The sequence below is a fragment of the Anolis carolinensis genome, chromosome 1, assembly GCF_035594765.1.
Source record: "Anolis carolinensis isolate JA03-04 chromosome 1, rAnoCar3.1.pri, whole genome shotgun sequence".
In the NCBI taxonomy this organism is placed as follows: Eukaryota; Metazoa; Chordata; class Lepidosauria; order Squamata; family Dactyloidae; genus Anolis; species Anolis carolinensis.
The window spans coordinates 359,521,252-359,543,428 of record NC_085841.1 but is presented as its reverse complement, the minus strand read 5'-3'; the positions used below and the strand labels follow the sequence as shown (position 1 = coordinate 359,543,428).

Genomic DNA, 22,177 nt, shown 5'->3' with positions numbered 1-22,177 from the left:
CATGGACTAGCTGATGCTTCTCCAGGATTTCAGGCACTGGGATGTTGACGCCAGAGAATGTACATGGGCCTTTTGGCTGAAAACTCATGAGCTACTGTATGGCCCCTTCCTCAATCACCTTTCCTTACTTGTCATTTTAATTAACAGGTTTATAAAACGAGAAACATTTCTCAGTTTGTAAAGTTTCATAATCTAAAACTAACTTTAAACATAACCACAAATGATGATATGAGGAATTATAAACAACACTGTGAATTTCCTGAACACTAAGAACTGTATAGAGTAAGATTTATTTAAATTTAATAACAATCAACCTAAAAAACTACAAAGAAATATTTCGCATCATATTTTAGAAGCCTTTCAGGTTCCTCCTCTAAAAAACCATCCGCCCCAAGTCTAAAGTAGGTAGACACTAGGAATAATTGCAGCTGCTCCATAACAAAATATTAACTTTAATCTGTTCTTGTTTCATCTGCAAGAATTTGTTATTGTTCTTAGTAACTGCTTTTAAGTTGATTTCAACTGACTGAGACCTCAAGACATCTTGCAAGCATTCAGATATTGAAGATATAATTTGAATTGTTTCTTTTTCAGTAGAAGAAAGACTCAAAATTTAGGATGTGCAAGAGAAAGAAGGAGCACTTCAACAAAATAGTGTGCTTTTTAGATTCCCTAAATGGCTAATTTGTCTTATAATTAATTTGCATTCAAATGACAATATACTCATTATCATTACGACAATTAAACTTATCCATCACACACACTTCCACGAATCCTCTTCAGTACCCAAAAGACATAAAACAACAATCTGTTTTTGTCACCTGTGCTCCTTGCCTATACTACAAGGTAGCACTCCAGAAAAAAGGCACTGGAAACAACTCAAAATTCAAGAAAATCTTATGTATCATTAGTACTAGATTTTTATTCAGGTCGTCATTATTTTGCCACAACAATTTCAAGAAACAATAAATCAGAGCTACTGCCAATACTGCACTGACCTACAAATAATCCAACAACACTTTCTGTAGAAGTCAGCCATCAAACATACAACAACATATTGCCCACATAGCTTATCTCACATATTGTCCATGACAGTCTTGCTCCTACAGTTCCTAACAGCAGGTAAGCTGGCAGGGATTTCTGGGAGTTGAAGTCCAAAACACCTAAAGGCCCAAAGGTTAGGAACCACCGCTTTAAACCAAAATGTAAGCTGCTTAGGGACAATGCAGAGTTTCTCTACAAATCTAAAAGTACTCTGGGAGACTTACCAAAAGTTTTATTTGGCTTAAGAGGCACATGACTCCTGTGTGTTTCTTTGTGTGAAATTTCAGGAAATTTAAGTTTAAGCAGCAGCCAACAAGAACAAACAGCATGGTACCCAAGGGAAACAGCATCCACAGCTAGTGCCTTAATTTTAAAGCCATGCTTTCAAGCTTTATTTTCACCTACTACAGTCATTCAACCTGGGCCCAGTCCTATTCACACACTTCAACTTTGTCAAATTTCCTGGCCATATCATGGTGTTAACTGAATGCTTAGAACCAGCATACAACTGTACACATTCTAGGCTTGGTAGAGAAGAAGTATCTCATTTTGCCTTCAAAACCATAGGTAACTACTACAGTGGCCAAAGCAAATTGACTCAAGTAAATAAGAAGTCTAAAACTATCATTTCAGTGTAGTATTCAACCAGAAGGAAATACTACTGATACTGATAAATGATGATGCAAAAGAGTGAAGAGTCAGAGAATTCTATCTTGCATGTTGTTGCCTTGGTTGCCTTAGCTTTTCCCATACTTCAAAGACTATTTCCTGACATTTTATTGAACACAAAAATGTGAGCTAATCGGTAATGTTTAATTGTTACATCTCCCTTGTGAACATTCTTTCACTGATGTCCAAGCTCTGCTGCTGATCAAAATGCAATTGAAGTAATGTCCATCTATCGTCTCAAGGTATGGGTGCAGTTGGTGCACAAGTTTTAGTTGTGCGAAGGCGCTCCTTGCCACTGCTGATACCCGGGGTCCAGAGTCAGAGATGAGTCCAGGAGCATCCCCAGACTGAGAACCTGTATCTTCAGGGTAAGTGTGACCCCATCCAGCACAGGTTGTAATTCTGCACCCTAATCTGCCTCCAGACTGACCAGGATTACCTCTGTTTTGTCTGGATTTACCTTCAACTTACTAGTCCTCATCCAGTCCCTTACTGATGACAGGCACCAGTTTAGGGGCAGTATGGCATCCTTGGCTTTAGTTGCAAAGGAGTAATAGAGTTGGGTGTCATCGCCATAAATTTGACACCGAACTCCACAACTCGGGATGATCTCTCCCAGTGGTTTCATGTAAATTAATATGAAATGCTAATGTGTTCGTATGTGTGTACATGCGACTTCAAATCACCTGTTAACATACAGCAATCTCATTAATTTCATAAGGTTTTCTTAGGCAAGAAATACTCACAGGTGTTTTTTTCCAGTTCCTTTCTCTGAAAAAAAAAATAAAAGCCTACAACACCTGGTTCACAATAGTGAATTTCTATTCTAGTACTAACCAGAGCTGACCCTGCTTAGCTTCAAAGATCAGATGGGATATAGTGCCTTTTAGGGATATTTAGTTCCTCCATATAGCTTGGTCCTATTAATCTATTCACCCTCTGATGTTTCACCCACACACATACTTCTGCAGCATGGATCTATTAGTGTTGACCTAACATAAATCTGAAAGTTGTAAAGAAATTATACATAAAATTCCGAAAAGGTATAGAAATACTGTGTATCAGGATTATAACTAAGCAATAATGGTCACGGTCACACACACCTCAGAAGGGACACTCATCAAGAAAGCATGTAAACACTGTTCTTTTCAAACTGAAGAGAGTTCTTCCCTTATTAGCTAAACATGTCTAGAAAATGAGGTTGTATTTGGGAATGAGACTGAAGGGATTAAACCAAAGCCAACCAGAAAAGCAGATTGAGTAGGCTCTCTCTTTATCTGCATTTGCTTTGCACTCAGCAAAATATTGGTTCAGAAATCTGAGGTACAATGAGAAATTGGCTTTCAGCAGTGATTTATCTAGCTGACAAGATGTTGACAAGCTGAATATAAGGGTTTCTGAAGCCATTTGTGATAGGTCTATTGTTTCTAAAGCAGTGACTTTTCAGAAATCCTTTGTGTCATAACTCACCAAATAAGAACACATATTTGCCCTGCACCTTTCTATACAACTGAGCAGTCACAGCATGAAGCATTTGCAAGTATTCTATCAATGTCATTTATTCAGGTGCACCCATTTAACATTTGGTCTGTCACTTTGAAAAACATCATCTGCTATTCCTCCATGCAAAATCGTAAGATAGTGGTCCAAATCAACAGAGAGCATCAAAGATATTTCCTTTTAAGATGGGACATGCCCAAATGCAATCAATCTATATGGAATCCATGGTTAGTTAAAAGATCCTTTCAATGTCTATTTTAAAATTATGGAAATAATGGTAAAATTATTTTGGTTTCTTTTTTTAATATTCACTGAAGTATGGTAAATTCTGCTTGCGTTGATCTTTACCATGAACATTCCTACCTCTCTAAGTACACAAAGTCTCTTGTGAATGACAAAAGCCAATTCTGAAAGAGAGTGTTTACTATCAATCTGGAAGTTATTTTCAAAAACAAAACATGGTTTCTCATGCCTTTATGTTTACTTTGGAAATTATGTTACTATGTAACATACAAAAGTAATTCCTTGCCCTTCTGATTTAGTATCAGGCACCTCGAGCTTCCAGAAAAGCTGTCCAAAAGCTTTGGAAATTTTTTAAGCATTCAAATCTGTTTTGCACTTGAGAAAAAGCCCGAGTTGTAACACATTTCATCACTGTTCTCTGGGCAAGCATCCAGAAGCCATACCTTACACAGCAATTTGGAAAGCACAAAAGCTCTTTCATAAGAGTTCAAAGAAAGTGCAAAAGAGTTATGTTAAACCTAGCATCTCTTTCCACCTCTAAGTTTTAAAATGCAAACTAGTAAATGATTTTAATTATCCTCTCTCACTAAAATTTTATTATCTTTGTAAGAACAAAAGCCACTGTTCTGCATATTGAATTCAAGGTACACAAAATACGAAGAGAATGAAGTTGTTTTAGTAACAAGGTGCCGCAGGCCTGCCCAAAATGCTTTTGGCAGGTGGTTAGCAATTGCAGAATCCAGATGTCAGAAATACATATCTCCTTTTCTATTTCCCTCTTGGACTGAGAGTACATAAAAGCAAGTGTCATGTACAAAAATGTAAAATTTTAATTCCCATAGTTAATTTTGGTAGCCCTTTTGACAATTCAGATGTTCAAATGAGTCAAAGCATTGCATGTGATACTAAAGAAACTAATTCTACATCATGAAGAGCTAGATGTAAAAAAATTTCATCCTACATAGTTATATAGGAAGTATCCATAAGATTTAAAAGGCTGGTGATGACATTCAAAGCTCTACCAACAGGGCTTGGAGCCTTAATACTTGAAAGGGTTTTCTTCCCATATATGCCTGCCTGAGGACTGAGAGAAACCCACATCTACGCCCCACCAGTGGACACGGGACAAAGCATTGTCAGCTTTGGGATTGCATTTGTAGGACACACTCCCCTTGGAAGTCTGACTGACACAGTCATTTGTCTCTTTGCAGATCTAGATAAAGGCATGACCTTTTCTTAAAGCCTTTGGGACCTAAATTTACAAGAATTTTAAAACATGTGCCTGGTTTTTAAAACTCATTTTAAAATTTTCAGCTGTTTTATTGAGCTATTTCATACACTACTATCTCATCTAACTGATTGATTTTAACTATTAAACTGGTGTATATAGTTCTGATGTTTGCCACCCTTAGAGCTCAGGGGAAAAGAACAAGATAAAATATTTAAATAAATGAAATGCCTTGCCAGACCCTCTAGAGAGGTGAGATATCAGCCACCCACATGAATGCTATACTCATACACACATATGTGCCACAATTAACATCATTCATACTTGATTGGAAATCACTGCAGCAATTTCGCTGCAGTTAGTACCTAAACGGTTCCAGCCCAGCTTATCTGTCTGAACGTGTCTCCCGCTATGACCCACCTCGAAGCTTAAGATCATCCGATGAGTCCCTGCTCGCGATCCCGTCAGCCTCACAGGTGCGGATGGCGGGGACGAGAGACAGGGCTTTTTCAGTAGTGGCTCCCCGCCTATGGAACGCCCTCCCCAGTGAAGTCAGGCAGGCTCCCTCCCTCCTATCCTTCCGTAGGAAAGTTAAAACTTGGTTGTGGGGCCAGGCTTTCGAATACCAATTAGCAGCGCTAATTATTATTATGTACGCTGGAACTCAATCGACAGACCCAGTCCTTTAAAATTGAACACGCCCATCTGTATTTTAGAATGTGTTTTATGAATGTCTGATGTAAGTTAATAATTTTTAACTGTTTTATAGTGCACTGTACAATTTTTATATATGTTTTATTGTAAGCCGCCCTGAGTCCCCTTTTGGGTGAGAAGGGTGGGATATAAATATAATAAATAAATAAATAAATATTAAATCAACCTAATGAATTTATTAACCAAATCATTTACTGAATGTTCTTCCACTTCTTACACCATTCCATTAATCACACATATGCATGAAAATCTGCAATAAAATCAAACTTAGACTTTCTATGACAAGATTTCTATCAACTGTCCTATGTATTTATTCATTTGTAACATTGATTTTAAAAGGATTCAATATCTTTAAGCTTGTGTGTCCTTTTCCATCTTCCCTTTTTTGGAATATTTGCTTTCTACAATCCCATTTTGCGACAACTGAGCTGACAACAGCTCCTTGAAGATCAGTAGAATCTACAAAATGCTTTGGACCCATGCACGAACTTACCAAATTCTGTAATAAAGGTCACAGGAGACCTGCAATCCAACAGAGTATGAAGAATTCTGGTAAGAATTCTGGGGAAAGCCTACAAGCCCAATGTGTAGGTCCAAACACTATATACATAATGATTCAGTCAGATGGAATAAGGCCAAAGCTAGGAAATAATTTGTTTAACATTATCAATTGTCCTGTAATGTATTTTTAATGGCCCATGGTTGTAAAATTCACTATTTTAATTGTTAAATGCCAATCATACCATTTACTTGAATCTAGTATGCTACTGACTGTAATATGCACCTCAATTTTGAGGCGAACATTAGAAAAAACTTGATTTGCCAGAAAAGTAAGGAGAAGTGGCATCTACCTCGTCCAAGTATTTTTTTTTCCTCTCTTTTTTTATTACAAAGGCTTTTTCAAGACAGCTACTTTTTTTAAAAAAAGCCATGTTAGTTGGCATGTTCTGGCATTTGCAATGCAAAAATTGACCTTTACCAAAAACAAGATAAATAGCTGAGTGAGGGGATTCTGAGACTTGCAGTCCGCCTCAAAAATATTTTCCAAGCACTCCTTCCTCCTTTTTTTTTTTAAAGGCCATTTCAGATGAGCTATTTTGCCACCTGTTGGAAGTGGTTTCCAGCTCTAGAAAGGAGCCACAATTAAAAGGACAAGTAAATGATGCACTCACTGAAAAGCATAATCAGAACTAACATGCGAAGTCAACTTAGAGCTGACATACCTTGGATGCTTGAGGTGTTGAGATCACATGGACTGTGCTGGGTTTGACGCCATTTGCTTTAAGTCTCTTATAGAGAGCAAACCTGCTTTTCCTTCGCCCCCTATCACCATTAGGAAGGGATCCATTGTACCTGGAAAAAGATAAATGCAAAAGATATTTCAGATAAATCATAATGAAGAGTATGGGGGGTCATTCACCTTTTTGTTTCTCTTTTTCTGAGACAAATACTACTTCCAAAGTAATATATAGTAGAGTCCCACTCAGATCTTAAGGTGGGACAATACGATATACAATACTATTTTTCACAGATCTTATCAATTTCTTAAGGATTTGGTTTTTCATGAACTATTACTGAATCAAACCAAGGTAGCAGCACAGGTTGTCCCTTATTAACCAATAAAACACCATCCAAATTTCTCCTTTCTCCTGCCTCCTGCCTCCTAACCTCTGCTGCACCCAGATGGTATCATTATCAAATATGCAGCCTTTTAAGGATCTCTCTTCATTTAGCCCTTCCCTGCCGGACTGTGCTGTCCATTTCGAACTGTATTGTGGAACCCTTTTCAAAAATAGTTTTTCTAGATATGTGTGTGTGTGTGTGTGTGTGTGTGTGTGTGTGTATTTTAACCACTCATTTGTTGTTTCATATTTTAGTGCTTATCTGGATTCTTTCAGTATAAAATTGATTAAATAATAATAATAGTAAAAAATACGCTTCACCAACCATGGCAATTGGATCCTTAAAGTATTCAGATACTAATGTTCAGCATTCCCAAAACAATAAAATAACTTTGGAAAACTTCGCTTTGACATGACAGAAGCCTCCCAACTAACACATCTGGGCATCCCCTGGGTAATGTTTCTTTAGACAACCAATTCTCGTGGTTTACAATTGCTTGTAAACTTATGGCAACCTCATGACTTCCATCAGTTTTTTTAAGGCAAGGAATCCTCAGAGGCGGTTTTGCCAGTTCCTTCCTCTGAAGCACAGACTAAAGCACTTTGTATTTGTTAACCAGGGCTGACCCTTAGATTCCAAGATCAAATGGAATCTGCTTCTCCATAGTATTCAGGGCTCAACGTTTATAGCAGGCCCGGGGGGGGGGGGGGCTTGAGGGGCTTCAGCCCCCTTCTCCCCCCCCCCCCGAAATTCTCAGGGTGGTACGCAAGAAGGCCTTACTGGTACGTGGCATTTATTATTTAAACTGTTATGTTTATTCATATAATGCTCAATATATCCCATATGTATGGGGGTATTGGGATAACAATATGAAAGGTTTGCTAGGGTAGATCCTCTCTCACTCAGACTCCCCCCCCCTCCTCCCGAATCAAAATCCTGGCTACGGTACTGCCTTATAGACGAGTGTCTGGAAATCACTACACTGGAGCTTTTAAGAACACCCTACCCTTGTTAGAAACTAACACACAAATTTACAAAGCCAAACCACCGGTAAGATCAGTTCCATTGACAGTGACCACATTAAAGTCAACTGTAATAGCCAAGTAGAAACCTAACCAAAGAATCATGGGTATCTCAGCACTTGGTCTTAAAGGAATTCAGTGTTGGTAGAAATCCCACATGCAGAGTTAAACAAACACCTCATGTCCTATCCACAGGACAGCAAAGACTACTTCTAACAGAAAAACATGATGATCTCTGTGGCTAAAGCATGTGGCTCAACTGTAAATCTGCCAACTCAGCAACATATGTTGGTACAACCCAGTCCATATCATATTAACACGGTGGCTTCACTTCTCCCTACTGAAAAATTTGCAATCAGTCACCTTTCTTGGTCTCCATCACATTTATTATGAAACAAACTTTTCACTTCACCTTTCTTTACATGCTCCAATTGTGAAAATATAATGGTTTGATGTTCAAATAATCTTTATAAATGAAAGTTGAAAATCAAAAATGGCTACCTACAATCTGTCCCTTATGAACTCCATCTGCATCCATTAACACAAGCAGAAAGAATGCTAAAGCATACAGTAAAAATACAAAAACAATATCTTAAAGGGTTGTTGTGTTTTCTGGGCTGTATGGCCATGTTCCAGAAGTATTCTCTCCTGACGTTTCGCCCACATCTATGGCAGGTATCCTTAGAGGTAGTGAGGTACAGCCCGGAAAATATACAACAACCCTATGATCCCGGCCATGAAAGCCTTTGACAACACAATCTCTTAAAGTCTACAAGAACTATCTCAAGTATAACAAAATAAACTGAAATAGAAAGGACAAGGTACTGATACAACCAGCTTTCTTTTAATTAATTTCCCTTTATTTGTTGAAATCCACGCTGGGAAAAATTTAGGATAACAACAAGATTTATTAAATGTATTCAGGTTTTGTATTTGCTATAGCTCCCAATTATCTCAGCTAATGCAATATTTCTTGTTTAAGAAGATAGAAGATGGCAAAGAAGATAGACAGTGGGAGAAATAAGAAGAACTCACTTGTCAACAAAAAAAAATCCTTAGAAGATAATAGCAAAACAAAATTAATTGATGCCACATAAAATTTTTAAAAGGCATTTTATAACATCATAATAGAAAGGTAGGTAGGATGTGGCTCCCATAATCAAAATGCAAGGCAACATGATAGACCAGAGCTTTAAAAATGTGTCAGCTTCTGTGTGTAGATCTGTTGCACGAAAGTAACATGAAAATGTAAGTTACCTTACAAATCATATTTTTTTTTAAAAAAATGAAAGGGTTTCCTCCGATATATTGTGTTCTCATAAATTTTATGTATCTGTCTATCTCTTATAAGGAGTTGTTTAAATAAAATTAACAGCAAAAACAACAACTCCTCCTCTGGTTTGGTAGTAAAACTAAATTACTGTGTCTCAAAATAGTGCATGGCTAAAAAGTATGTCATCAACATAAAATGTTTGGAAAGCCATGTGATAACACTGTCTTGCAACTGTTCTATGGACTTCCTCATCATCTTCAAAGACAGAAACAGAAGAAAAAAAACAGATTTCCTAACATTTTGAACTTAGTTAGATCATCTATCAAACACCACAACTAGAAGAAATGTAGCTTTTGTGGTATTTTATCTTTCTTTGTTTGATAAACTTATACCACACCTTTTAATGTAAAATATTTTCCATGCACTGAGTGCCCGTCCTTCTCAGGAATTTTAGCACTATAAGTGACACATTTCTTAAAGGAAGCCAGCAAGGAGACAAATTCCAAAAGGCAAGAGAGTGGCCTAAAGTACCTACACAAAATCGTCAAACAAATAAAGGTCAAATTAGAGAAAGAAGCCAAAGACAGGCCAAGCTGAAGGGGAAAACAGAGACAAAGTCCAAGATGGAAGTCAAATCAATGCTGTAGACACAACTGAAATTCTAGCCAACATTTCTGATGATGATGATGATGATGATGCAGTAGCAGATTAAAAGGAGCTGAGGATTTAGGGAGGTAGGACGTTGTAGGTAGTCCCCAGGTTAAGAAAAGGTTCTGTAGGTTTGTTCTTAAGTTGAATTTTTATGTCGGAACAGCCACATTTTAAGTGTAACTTTCTATTACTGTGACAATTGGATTTTGAAATTTTTGGGTTGATGTAGAAATAAGGATTGGTGATAAAGCTTCAGTGGAGACACCTTTTACCCATGATAACTCTTCCAGGAGTGAATTTCCCTTCGTAGGGGTAGATTTCCTCTCACTTCCTGTTGTCTCATCCCTGTTTGTAGATAGGAGTCATATGTACATTGGAAATTTGTAACTCGGGGACTGTCTGTATATATTGGCACTGGAGGTGAGCAGGCTTATTGCTTATGTAACACTCTATAAAGTTCAGAATGATGCATTGCACAGGAGCAGATGACCAATTTAGTAAGCCACAGAGACCATGACAAGCATCCCATTTGCCCACTGATTGATTAGGAAACTTGATTGAGGATTATTTTTATTCTAAAACATTTAATATAATTTATCTAGGTCATAGTCTACATTTCAAAATATCTTCAGTCACAAAAGCTATGTCTAAAAATAGGCCAGGTTGGGTATTTTTTTTAAAAAAAATACACATTAATTTAGCATATGAATGATTTTACATTTTCAGATTCAAAGGGAGAAAAGGTATCTGAACTCCTCAAAACTATTACTTTTTATTCTAAGCCAATAAAAAGGTATTGTATTTACACTAGTATAACGTGCCATCAAATCTAATGCACACTTCAATTTTTAAGGTACAAGTTTTTTAAAAACAGATTTGCCCTCTAATGCACCCAACAGCATGCGCATAGGACATCAGGAATGCACGTAGCATGAATGAGGCAAGTTGGGAATCACATGGGCCTGAACCTAGGAGAGAAGGGTGAAAGACCCCTAAGGCTGCACGAGAGGGAGGATCTAAACTACACAAATGACTGGGGGGCCATCAACACAGCACATAAAACATGGAAGTTCCTGGGTTAAAGGGGAAGTGGCTACATGATGCTAGCAGTAAATCCATACTGATTGGCTTCAACGGACGGAAAACATGGGGAAAAAAGGACTCCTTTGAAAGGAAGCACAAATTGAGAGCAATTAGAGCTCTCTTTATTTTAAACTTTACAATAATAAACAGAGCTTAAATAAACAATTGGAGGGAAGAGAAATCATGTTTTTTTTTAAAATCATTCCATTATGTGCTGGACCTCATAAGTACACATGCTAATGTGCTTATATTTATATTAAGATATTCACATGTGCGCATATATGGTCCAGCGCATAACAGAGTGATTTTTTTAAAGTCCACCCTCCAGCTTGTTCCGATACAGAGGAAGCCTGTGGGGACAGTGGGGGACTCAATCCTGGGACTGTTTGGGGACCTGCAGTCAGGTCCCAGGATTTTTTAACCTCCCCTTTAAGACCAGGATATTCATGCTGTCTGGAAGCACCCTGGGTCACCTGCCAGGTAATCCTCCTCCTATCTGGGCATCACAGAGCCCTGGGCTGCCATCACCACCGGAAACGGCCTCTTCATGCCCCCCACCTTCCTGCCTGGCTTCTAGAGTTCTGGGTTCCTCTGGGCCTTTTCATCCAGGTGAGTTTATGTGTACAATTCTAATGTGAAAGCAAAACTAATGTGAACCTCAATTTTGGCAATGTAATTTAGCCAAAAATGTGACCATTAGACTCGAGTAAATATGCATGTTTCTAAACCAAAGAAGTTCTTCAACCAAAAATGTTAGTATTGACATAAGAAATAACCATGATAGTTACACACTTAGCTTTATCTAAGCATAGACAGACCTGAGAGCAGTATGTTTAAGGATTTACTTGTAATAATCATGAAATTCTTATCTTGATGGATGGATGGATGGAAAAACCCACACCAAAAAGGGATTTCTTGGTTTTAATCATACAGTAAAACAAAATAATTCTCAGGATCTTAAAGCTAAGGGTTTGAGCTGACACATCTACAAATAGAAGTAGTCCCCTACTTCATGTTTCCCTAAACATTATTTCTATTCAAATCTTTCTCTTTTCAAAAATGCATACAATCTCCTGATAGAAACCAAATTGCTGCTTCTTTCTTTTCATGCCTCTGTCATGGTTCAACCAGGGCTGTGTACTTCGTTTCCCACTTAAGCCCTTTAGGCTTCGACAACTGCATTGGTGAGTTTGAGGGCTAGTCCTTTCTAGTGCCAGTCTTGTTTTATAGTTGGAGTGGCCTCCATCTCCACATCACTACTCTTATTTTAAGCCTGCTCCAAACCACACCAAGATTCAACATTCAAAGTCTTCATTTTGTTCTACAACATCTACAACAGCAGACAGAATGTATGAGAATTATTCCTTATTAAATGACATCACTTTTATTACAGTGGATGTCAAATATACTCTAGGAAAGAATATTATATGAAGTCATATATAAAACTGTATGCCAATTTAATGTGTAATATGTATGCACTGAACTTGTATATACAGAATAACTTTATTGTCATTGTACATCCATAACAAAAATAAATGCCATCCCCAATATGCATTATATATGTAGAATTACAAAAAACAAAACACCAGTTCTTCCACATTCTAATCACTATTGCACAGCCCCTAATGCCACATCAGTGTGAGACGACAGAGTTCAATATAGCCACAGCTCTGAGATAAAATCTATCTCTCAGCCTATTTGCCCTATTTTTATTGCCCTATACCAGGGGTCCCCAAACTAAGGACCGGGGGCCGGATGCGGCCCTCCGAGGTCATTTACCTGGCCCCCGGCCTCAGTTTTATAATATAATATATTGTACAGTAGAGTCTCACTTATCCAACATAAACGGGCCGGCAGAATGTTGGATAAGTGAATATGTTGGATAATAAGGAGAGATGAAGGAGAACCCTATTAAACATCAAATTAGGTTATGATTTTACAAATTAAGCACCAAAACATCATGTTATACAACAAATTTGACAGAAAAAGTAGTTCAATAGGCAGTAATGCTAAGTAGTAATTACTGTATTTATGAATTTAGTACCCAAAAATCACGATATATTGAAAACATTGACTACAAAAATGCGTTGGATAATCCAGAACGTTGGATAAGCGAATACTGGATAAGTGAGACTCTACTGTATATACATATAATATGGATAATAATATTATAATGTAATACAATATAACACTAATAATAACATATAATATTAATTATATATTCTATATTACATATAATATTACTAATAATATTACAGTATAGTGGTATAGATCAATAAAGTAATATATAATGCTAATATTGTGCTATGCTAATACTATAATATATTGTATATACATATAATTTGTAAGCCACTCTGAGTCCCCTTTGGGGTGAGAAGGGTGTGATACAAATGTAGTAAATAAATGCAGTAAATAATAAATAAATAATAAATAAATAAATACATTTTAGACTTAGGCTTGCCCAAAGTCTGAAATGACTTGAAGGCACACAACAACAACAACAACAACAACAACAACAACAACAACAACCCTAATTAACTTGACTATCTCATTGGCCAGAAGCAGGACCACACTTCCCATTGAAATCCTGATAAATGTATGTTGGGTTAAAATTGTTTTTATTTTTAAATATTGTATTGTTCTTTCATTGTTGTTGTTGTTTTTGCACTACAAATAAGACATGTGCAGTGTGCATCGGAATTTATTTGTATTTTTTTTTAAATGATAATCCGGCCGCTCAACAGTCTGAAGGATTGTGGACCGGCCCTCGGATTAAAAAGTTTGAGGACCCCTGCCCTATACCATCTGGTAGATGGCAATAATTCAGAAAAAGAATATCCAGAGTGAGATGCGTCCTTAAGAATATTCTGAGCTTTCTTAAGACAGTAGGAATTCTACAGTTTTTCCAAAGAGGGGAGAAGGAAACCAATAATTATCTGGGCAGTAGTAGTATCTCTCTGGAGCACCTTCCTAACTGCCAATGTGCAATTAGCAAACCATACGCAGATGTAATAAGTTAGAACACTCTATAGCACAGCAATAGAAAATCACCAGCAGTTTTTCATTCAATTGTTAGTTCCTTAAAAGTCTCAGATAATACAATCTTTGCTGGGTCCTCTTAACCAACACTACAGTATGAACGCCTCAGGTCAGGTCCTCCTTAAGAATAGCATCCATGAATTTAAAACTCGCTCCACTCAATCTCCATTTATAATCAAAGGATGAATTTCTGATCCATTCCTTCTGTAATCTATTATAAGATCCTTGATTTTATTGATGTTAAGAACCAAATTATTGTCAGCCGATCCACCTCATCCTGGTAGACAGACTCATCCCCTTCAGAGATAAGCCCCACTACTATTGTATCATCTGCAAATTTAATAATGATATTACTATGGGAAACGGGTGCAATCATATGTGTAAAGAGTATAAAGTAGAGGACTCAACATATACCCCCATAGCATACCAGTGTTGAGAATAAGAGCTGAAGAGAGATGATTACCTAATCTAACCCTCTGGGAAAGTCCAGACAAGAAGTCCGTAATCCAAAAACAGATTGAATATGAAAGTCCAAGATCCCTAAGTTTAGACACCAGTCTACATGGAAGGATTGTGTTAAATGCGGAACTAAAGTCTGCAAAAAGCATCTTCATGACATCAAACATCAAGGACGACCCCAGGATCTGTACAATGTTTAAGTTAAGATATTTTTATACTAGCTTAATTTTCAATATCAGGACAGTATACTTAATGTAGATTTCTTCTGATCTTGCAAGCTAACCAGGATCTGACTTGTTTAGTACTTGGATGGGCGACTACCAATGAATACTAGTGCTGTAAACTATATCTCAGAGGAAGAACTGGCAAAATAATCCCTTGCCAGAAAGCCCTATGAAATTTTTAAGCCAAAAGGAGACTTGGAAAGCACACACAAACACTATATGTACAGGGAGAGAGGGTGCTATTTCCCTGACAAGATTCACTGGGTGAGCATAAGTGGTTTGGATTCATGGGTGAATTCCCCAGGATCATTGGAATGACACTATGGGCTGCTCATCCCTGTCCTACAAAATAATACAATAAAAATGACAATCCTAATAAAATGATAATGTATGATCTACAAATGCCCCCGGTGGCATAATGGGTCAAAGCCTGGTGACCTGAAGGTTGGGTTGCTGACCTGAAGGCTGCCAGGTTCAAATCCAAACTGGGGAGAGCGCAGATGAGCTCCCTCTATCAGCTCCAGCTCCATGCGGGGACATGAGAAAAGCCTCCCACAAGGATGGTAAAAAACATCAAAAATAACATCCAGGCATCCCCTGGGCAACGTCCTTGCAGACAGCCAATTCTCTCACACCAGAAGTGACTTGCAGTTTCTCAAGTCGCTCCTGACACGAAAAAAAACTGTAATGAGCTGGCTTTCACCCATTAGATGTTCTTAAAATATCACTATCCAGGCCCAGCCATCACAGGGGCAATAGTGAGAGATTACAGGGGATGAGGTCCAATTCAAGGACTACAGTTGTTCTGCAAGAAAAGGAAAGAAATACATGAAGTGCACAGCTGATATTAACCACTTTAATGAATATGTTGAAACTTTCTGGGAAGATGAAAAGAATGTAATGTATAAATCACACACACATACACCCAATGCAAGAGAAAGTTTGAGAAGAATTTTTAAGAAAAGGTAACAGAGAGAACTAAATGTCTGACCTCCACATACTCAAAGAAAGACACAACTGAGGAAACAATAAATTCGAAGGTCTCTACCAATATAGACAGAGGCCAAGACAAATGAATGAAGTACTGGGATTATCTCCTAAAAAACCCAAAATGCCATAAATTTTAAGAACTAGCAGCAATAGAGATGCCTCAGGGGTTTGAGCTATTTCTGAAAGCACTTCTGTGCAGGATTTTGTATGGATGTTTACAAGAAACTGCAAAAGCCCTAATTACAACTACAGTTACTTTCTTAAGCAAGGCAAACAGATTTTGTAATACTACCTGAAGTCACAGTTGAGCAATTGGTTTTAAAAAATAATTCAACTTTTACACACAGTAGTCTTGTATTACTCTTACTAGTGACAGAATCTTAACAATGGCATGAAAAAATGCAGAAACAACTGCACTTAAAATACAGGAAAATCAAACACGAGATAGTAGGTCCTGTACCCAATTATGAAATTATTTAAAATAAAGATGAAAATCAGATCTTGTTGGCATGTGTAGCCTAAATCCCAACACGCAGAGGTATGTATTTATGTGCAGCTTTGTATTAAATAGCAGCCTTGTTGCATGTTGCATATATGACCAAAGACATCAAATATGTAACTGGACACATAATCAAATGCTCATTTGCACTCATGTGTGGTGTGAACCATATACAGATGACACCACATTCTTAACTCTGCTTTGGCAACTTTAATTCAAATGCAAAAATTCCACATCAAAAAGCCTAAACATGCACAGGATACCAACAACATTGCAGCCACTGTGTGAAGTCTTAAAAAATACTATATCATAATATAAATTTGCATCTTGTTGTTGTTGATTCATTCAGTTGCTTCTGACTTTCGTGACCTCATGGACCAGCCCACACCAGAGCTCCCTGTCGGCTGTCGCCACCCCCAGCCCCTTCAAAGCAAAGCAAAGACCACCAGCATTGAAGCGATGCTCCTACGCCATCAACTTCGCTGGACTGGCCACGTTGTCCGAATGCCCGATCACCGTCTCCCAAAGCAGCTACTCTACTCCAAACTCAAGAACAGGAAACAGAATGTTGGTGGACAGGAAAAGAGATTTAAAGATGGGCTTAAAGCCAACCTTAAAAACTGTAGTATAGACACTGAGAACTGGGAAGCCCTGGCCCTTGAGCGCTCTAATTGGAGGTCAGCTGTGACCAGCAGTGCTGCAGAGTTCGAAGAGGCTTGAATGGAGGGCTTAAGGGAGAAACGTGCCAAGAGGAAGGCCCGTCAAGCCAACCCTGACCGGGACCGCCTTCCACCTGGAAACCGATGTCATCACTGCAGTAGAACATGCAGATCAAGAATAGGTCTCGTCAGCCATCTACGGATCCATCCCCAAGATAGCGAAGATGGAGGACCATCATCCTCGAACTACGAGGGATCGCCTAACACCATCCATCCATCTTGCCCTTAGTCAGCCCCTCTTCCTTTTTCCTTCTATTTTCCCCAGCATTATTATCTTCTCCAAACTTTCCTGTCTTCTCATTATGTGGCCAAAATACTTCATCTTTGCCTCTAATATCCTTCCCTCCTGTGAGCAGTCTTATCAACATAACACTTCTCGCATTTAAATATTAAAAGAAGCTATCTATGCTATGCCAACTATGTGTACACCCCTATGATTTACCTTCTTCTCTATAGTTCCAACCACATACTTAATTTTTTAGGACTTGCTTTCAAATAAGTTGTAACATATAGTTATTACATCCTTGAAAGAAACATATGCAATCTTATAGCCAGTCCACAGATCCTGTAGAACAGTGGTTCTCAACCTGTGGGTCCCCAGGTGTTTTGGCCTACAGCTCCCAGAAATCCCAGCCAGTTTACCAGCTGTTGGAATTCTGGGAGTTGAAAGCCAAAACAGCTGGGAACCCACAGGTTGAGAACCACTGCTGTAGAGTATTATAAAAATGTATATTTCTGATCTTAGAATACATCCCATCGATGAGTGATTTTGTAAGGCAGAGGCTGAGCATCCAGGCTCAGGGTTGAATCCAGGATGCAAACCTGCATCGTTAGGGAGAGTGTAGCCCAATCCAGCACTATGTATGGTTGGTATTTCAACTCATCAGGAATATCCCTATCTTGTTTGGATTAGGTTTCAAGAAATTCATCTTCATCCAATCCACCTTTATTTATTTATTTCATGTCAAAAGCATTGTACAACAAATACATTTCAAATAATGGAAATAAAAAAAAGAAAAAAGAAATCACAAGCAACTAAATAGTTTTGGACCAAAAGCGGGCAACAGCAACCGCATTGTCTGTAGCTTTAAACAACTCCTCCTCCGTACATGAGGCAGGGCATTGTGGGCAAGCATACATATGCTGAGTTGTTTGTTCAGCTCCACAGTCACACAAGGTGGAGGATTCCTCCAGGTAGTGCCACCTTGCCAAGTTGTCTTTTGATCTGCCCACTCCACTTCTGAGTCTGTTCAGGGACTTCCAAGTTGCCCATTCTTGGTTTGCCCCGGGAGGAAGACCCTCATGGGGGCCATCCAGTTAGAATTGCCAGGTTTAGCTGCCCAGAGGGACACCCTTGCTGCTGCTGGAGGAACATCAAGAGGAGTGGTGGTTCTCATGAAGCCCTTCCTTGATTTGAGTCTACTGGGAGGAGGGTGATAGCCATGCAGTGGGTGGCTTTCACAATGTTCGACCTTTTTTCTCTCACCGTTAGCAGCAACTTCCCATCGCACGTCAGGAGGGGCAATGCCAGCTAACTTGTAGAGTTTATCAACAGGTGTAGGTTTAAGGCATCCCGTGATGATTCTGCATGTTTCATTCAGTGTTATGTCCACCTGCTTTGCATGGGCAGACTTGTGCCAGACAGGACAGGCGTACTCTGCAGTTGAGAAAGACAGGGCCAAGGCTGATGTTCTTATTACTTGTGGGTCTGCTCCCCATGCGCTGCCAGTCAGTTTCCACAGGATGTTATTGCGTGCAGCTACTTTGTGCTTGGTGTTCATGCAGTGTTTCCTATATGTTAGTGTTCGGTCTAAGGTGACACCAAGGTATTTAGGATGGAAACAGTGTTCGAGCTCTTGGCCTTCCCAAGTAACTTTCAGTTTCCTGTTGGCTTCGCAGTTACGTAGGTGGAAAGCACACCAATCCACCTAAGAAGAACTGGAATCATTGAAGAGCAGTGCCCAAGAGTCCCATCCCAGTGAGGTGGCTGAAAACATCACAGCTGATGGTATTGAAAGAATTCAAGACAACCAACAGGAGCATGCACATACCCCCTGTTCAGTTTCTGGCATCAAGCAACCAAAGCTGTCTCTGTTCCATAGTCAGGCCTGAGAAAAAAATTGAGATGATCTATATAATTGGTCTCATCCAGAAACAGTTGTAGCGGGAGGTTGCCAAAGTTCTCTGCTACCTGACTGATAATTGAATGTTAGGACTAGATAATAATTATCCAATACTGTATGGTGAAGTCCAGGGAGAACTTTTTTAAACAAAGATTTTATACCTCCTTTAAGCCTGCTAGAACTTTGCCCTGTTTTGGAGAAACAATTAGCACTCTGTCTATTCAGGCAATCCTCTGCCTTTTTTAACAGGCTAAAAAGGGAAGGATCTAACACACATGTAGTAGCTTTCAACTCTCCAAAACTCCTGTCCACATCCTCAGGCTGCACAAATTGAACAGTATTAATTATCAATGGAAATGTAGGGACCAAATTACATCCATTGGATCTGTATCAATTAAAGCATCCAAATCTGAGAGAATGCGCACCATTTTATCTGCAAAGTGCTGAGAAAGTTGTTCACAGCCGTCTATGAAGTGATCTGAATTTTCTTTTCCTAAATCACATGAAACCGCTCTAAAGGCCAGTTCTATACAGGTATAGAAATTTGTTTTTGTGGACTGTATTGCTTCAGAGTAAACTACAGCCTGTGTTTGATTGGCCACAATCTGAGTTTCCTACCAATGCTGTTTCAATAGCTATCTTTTATTGTTTCTTCATCATCATCAGCTCCCTGGAAAACCAGAAGGGCAGTTTGGCTCCTCTTTAAGAGATGTTCACGAGCAATTGTGTTCCCCACTCTGGCCATTTCCTCATTCCAGAGGTCAACCTAAATTTTGTGCCTAATCACACCAGCGTTTTAAAAATTAAAGAATCACCTGCTAAGGCAGAAGGAAACTCCCCAAAGTTATCAGTTATCCATCTGGATCATAAGCCTCCTGGGACAGATCATCTCAATGGACCCCACTCCCCTATAAAGGTTCTGAGTCCCAGTGAGTCTTGTCCCCCACAAGATCTGACCATGGCAATGAAACAACAGACAGTTCCCCCACTCTCAGATCATCATCACTATGCTCAGCACACAAAACAAGGTCCAGAGTGTGCACAGCAGTATAAGTAGGCCAGATAAGCCTTGGGACAAACCCATAGTTGTCATTGTACACATGACATCCTGAGACACTCCCAACAGGGCAGCCTCAGCATGGGTGCTTCACCTGAGAAGACTCTAACACTAACTCAGAGATCAAGCTGGCTAGCTTAGAAAAGGAGACATTTGATCAGCGGAATTGGTAGTACACTAACAGAATATCTGATCTATCCCATCCACCCAACTTTAGATACATAGACTCAAACCCCAACGATTACGGGATAAGGGGCTTGCTCAGGGGCATGGAACCTTGGTAGATCTCTGCAATTACACCTCCCACCCCACACCAGGTCTTGCTTGCTGCTCCACAGAGAGCCCTGTTAGACAATCCTGAGAAAAATTAATACCACCACCTGCCCTATCCTTACTCAGCCAGGTCTCTTATGATACACATCATATCAGCATGCTCATCAATATGAAGTCTGAATGATTTACCGTTCACCAACCCAGCAATGACCAGTAACATTTTGAATCCAAGGATACTGTTGGCTGAGCTGGGAAAGAATAAACTTTATTTAAAAAAATTAAACCCATCTGATGAAGCTTTGATCATGCTGTATCTGTCTGAAAGTAAAAGCTTTAATAGAACTTCTGTCTATCATTGGACTTCTGTCTTTCAATGAGAACAGAAGTCTGCCCGGAAAATAAAACTTCTCAGAATACTGATAAGATGTCTTCAATAATACAACTCTGACTCTTGAGAATGTCTGCACATTACAGAAGCATTAATTAAAACACAGCCATTCCTTGCTTCAGGAAATATTGCACCATACATTATTTGTAGATTAGAAAGTAGAGATAAGTTCTGATTAAAGATCTTACAAGATTTTTTTCCTTTGAACTCAGAGAAGCAAACAACAATCTAAAAAAATCCCAAGTTACTGAGTTCAGAAATTTTCCACCACATGATTAACATCTTAAATCTACCAGTAATCCCCTCAACCAGAAATGGGGACTACACATGTTCCAAATAGTGGAACTGTGGACTAAGGAAAAATAAAAACTTGCCCTCAACCTGTCTGGTGGTTAAAATTGCTATACTTGAAAATAAATGGTCTCTCATTTTTTCAGTGGTACACACTACAGGGAGAGCTAAATGTATTCCATGACAGGAAAACTACAAAATCCAGACAATGCAGCATGAAGATTATTACAGCTTTCAGTTTTTTAAAGGTTTACAGCTTTCCAATAATAAAGATAGGCTTTAAATTAGAATCATAGAATCATAGAATAGTAGAGTTGGAAGAGACCTCACGGGCCATCCAGTCCAACCCCTGCCAAGAAGCAGGAAATCGCATTCAAAGCACCCCTGACAGATGGCCATCCAGCCTCTGCTTAAAAGCCTCCAAAGAAGGAGCCTCCTCCACAGTCCGGGACAGAGAGTTCCACTGCCGAACAGCTCTCACAGTGAGGAAGTTCTTCCTGATGTTCAGGTGAAATCTCCCGTAGTTTGAAGCCATTGTTCTGCATCCTAGTCTGCAGGGCAGCAGAAAACAAGCTTGTTCCCTCCTCCCTATGACTTCCCTTCACATATTTGTACATGGCTATCATGTCTCCTCTCAGCCTTCTCTTCTGCAGGCTAAACATGCCCAGTTCTTTAAACTGTTCCTCATAGGGCTTGTTCTCCAGACCCTTGATCATTTTAGTTGCCTTCCTCTGGACGCTTTCCAGCTTGTCAACATCTTCCTTCAATTGCGGTGCCCAGAATTGGACACAGTATTCCAAGTGTGGTCTGACCAAGGCAGAATAGAGGGATAGAATGACTTCCCTGGATCTAGATGCTATACCCCTATTTATGCAGGCCAGAATCCCATTGGCTTTTTTAGCTGCCGCATCACATTGTAGGCTCAGGTTTAACTTGTTGTCCACGAGGACTCCAAGGTCTTTTTCACATGTACTGCTGTTGAGCCAGGCGCCCCCCATTCTGTATCTTTGCATTCCATTTTTTCTGCTGAAGTGAAGTATCTTGCATTTGTCCCTGTTGAACTTC

The 22,177-nt window shown here is 39.0% G+C and overlaps 1 protein-coding gene across 2 annotated transcripts in view; it reads right to left on the bottom strand.

The window, feature by feature from the left end:
* Nucleotides 1-22,177, bottom strand: part of peli2 (pellino E3 ubiquitin protein ligase family member 2) — an 84,096-nt gene that overhangs the window by 39,619 nt on the left and 22,300 nt on the right. The window contains exons 1-2 of one of the 2 annotated variants that reach the window (XM_062968634.1): nt 14,401-14,480; nt 6,622-6,751 (exon numbers count right to left, since the gene is read on the bottom strand). In XM_062968634.1, the coding sequence (XP_062824704.1) occupies nt 6,622-6,751; nt 14,401-14,465 (195 nt within the window). In that variant the 5' untranslated portion in view covers nt 14,466-14,480. Of the gene's footprint in view, nt 1-6,621; nt 6,752-14,400; nt 14,481-22,177 lie in introns of those variants that run through there. The other variant, XM_062968633.1, reaches the window with a different exon arrangement.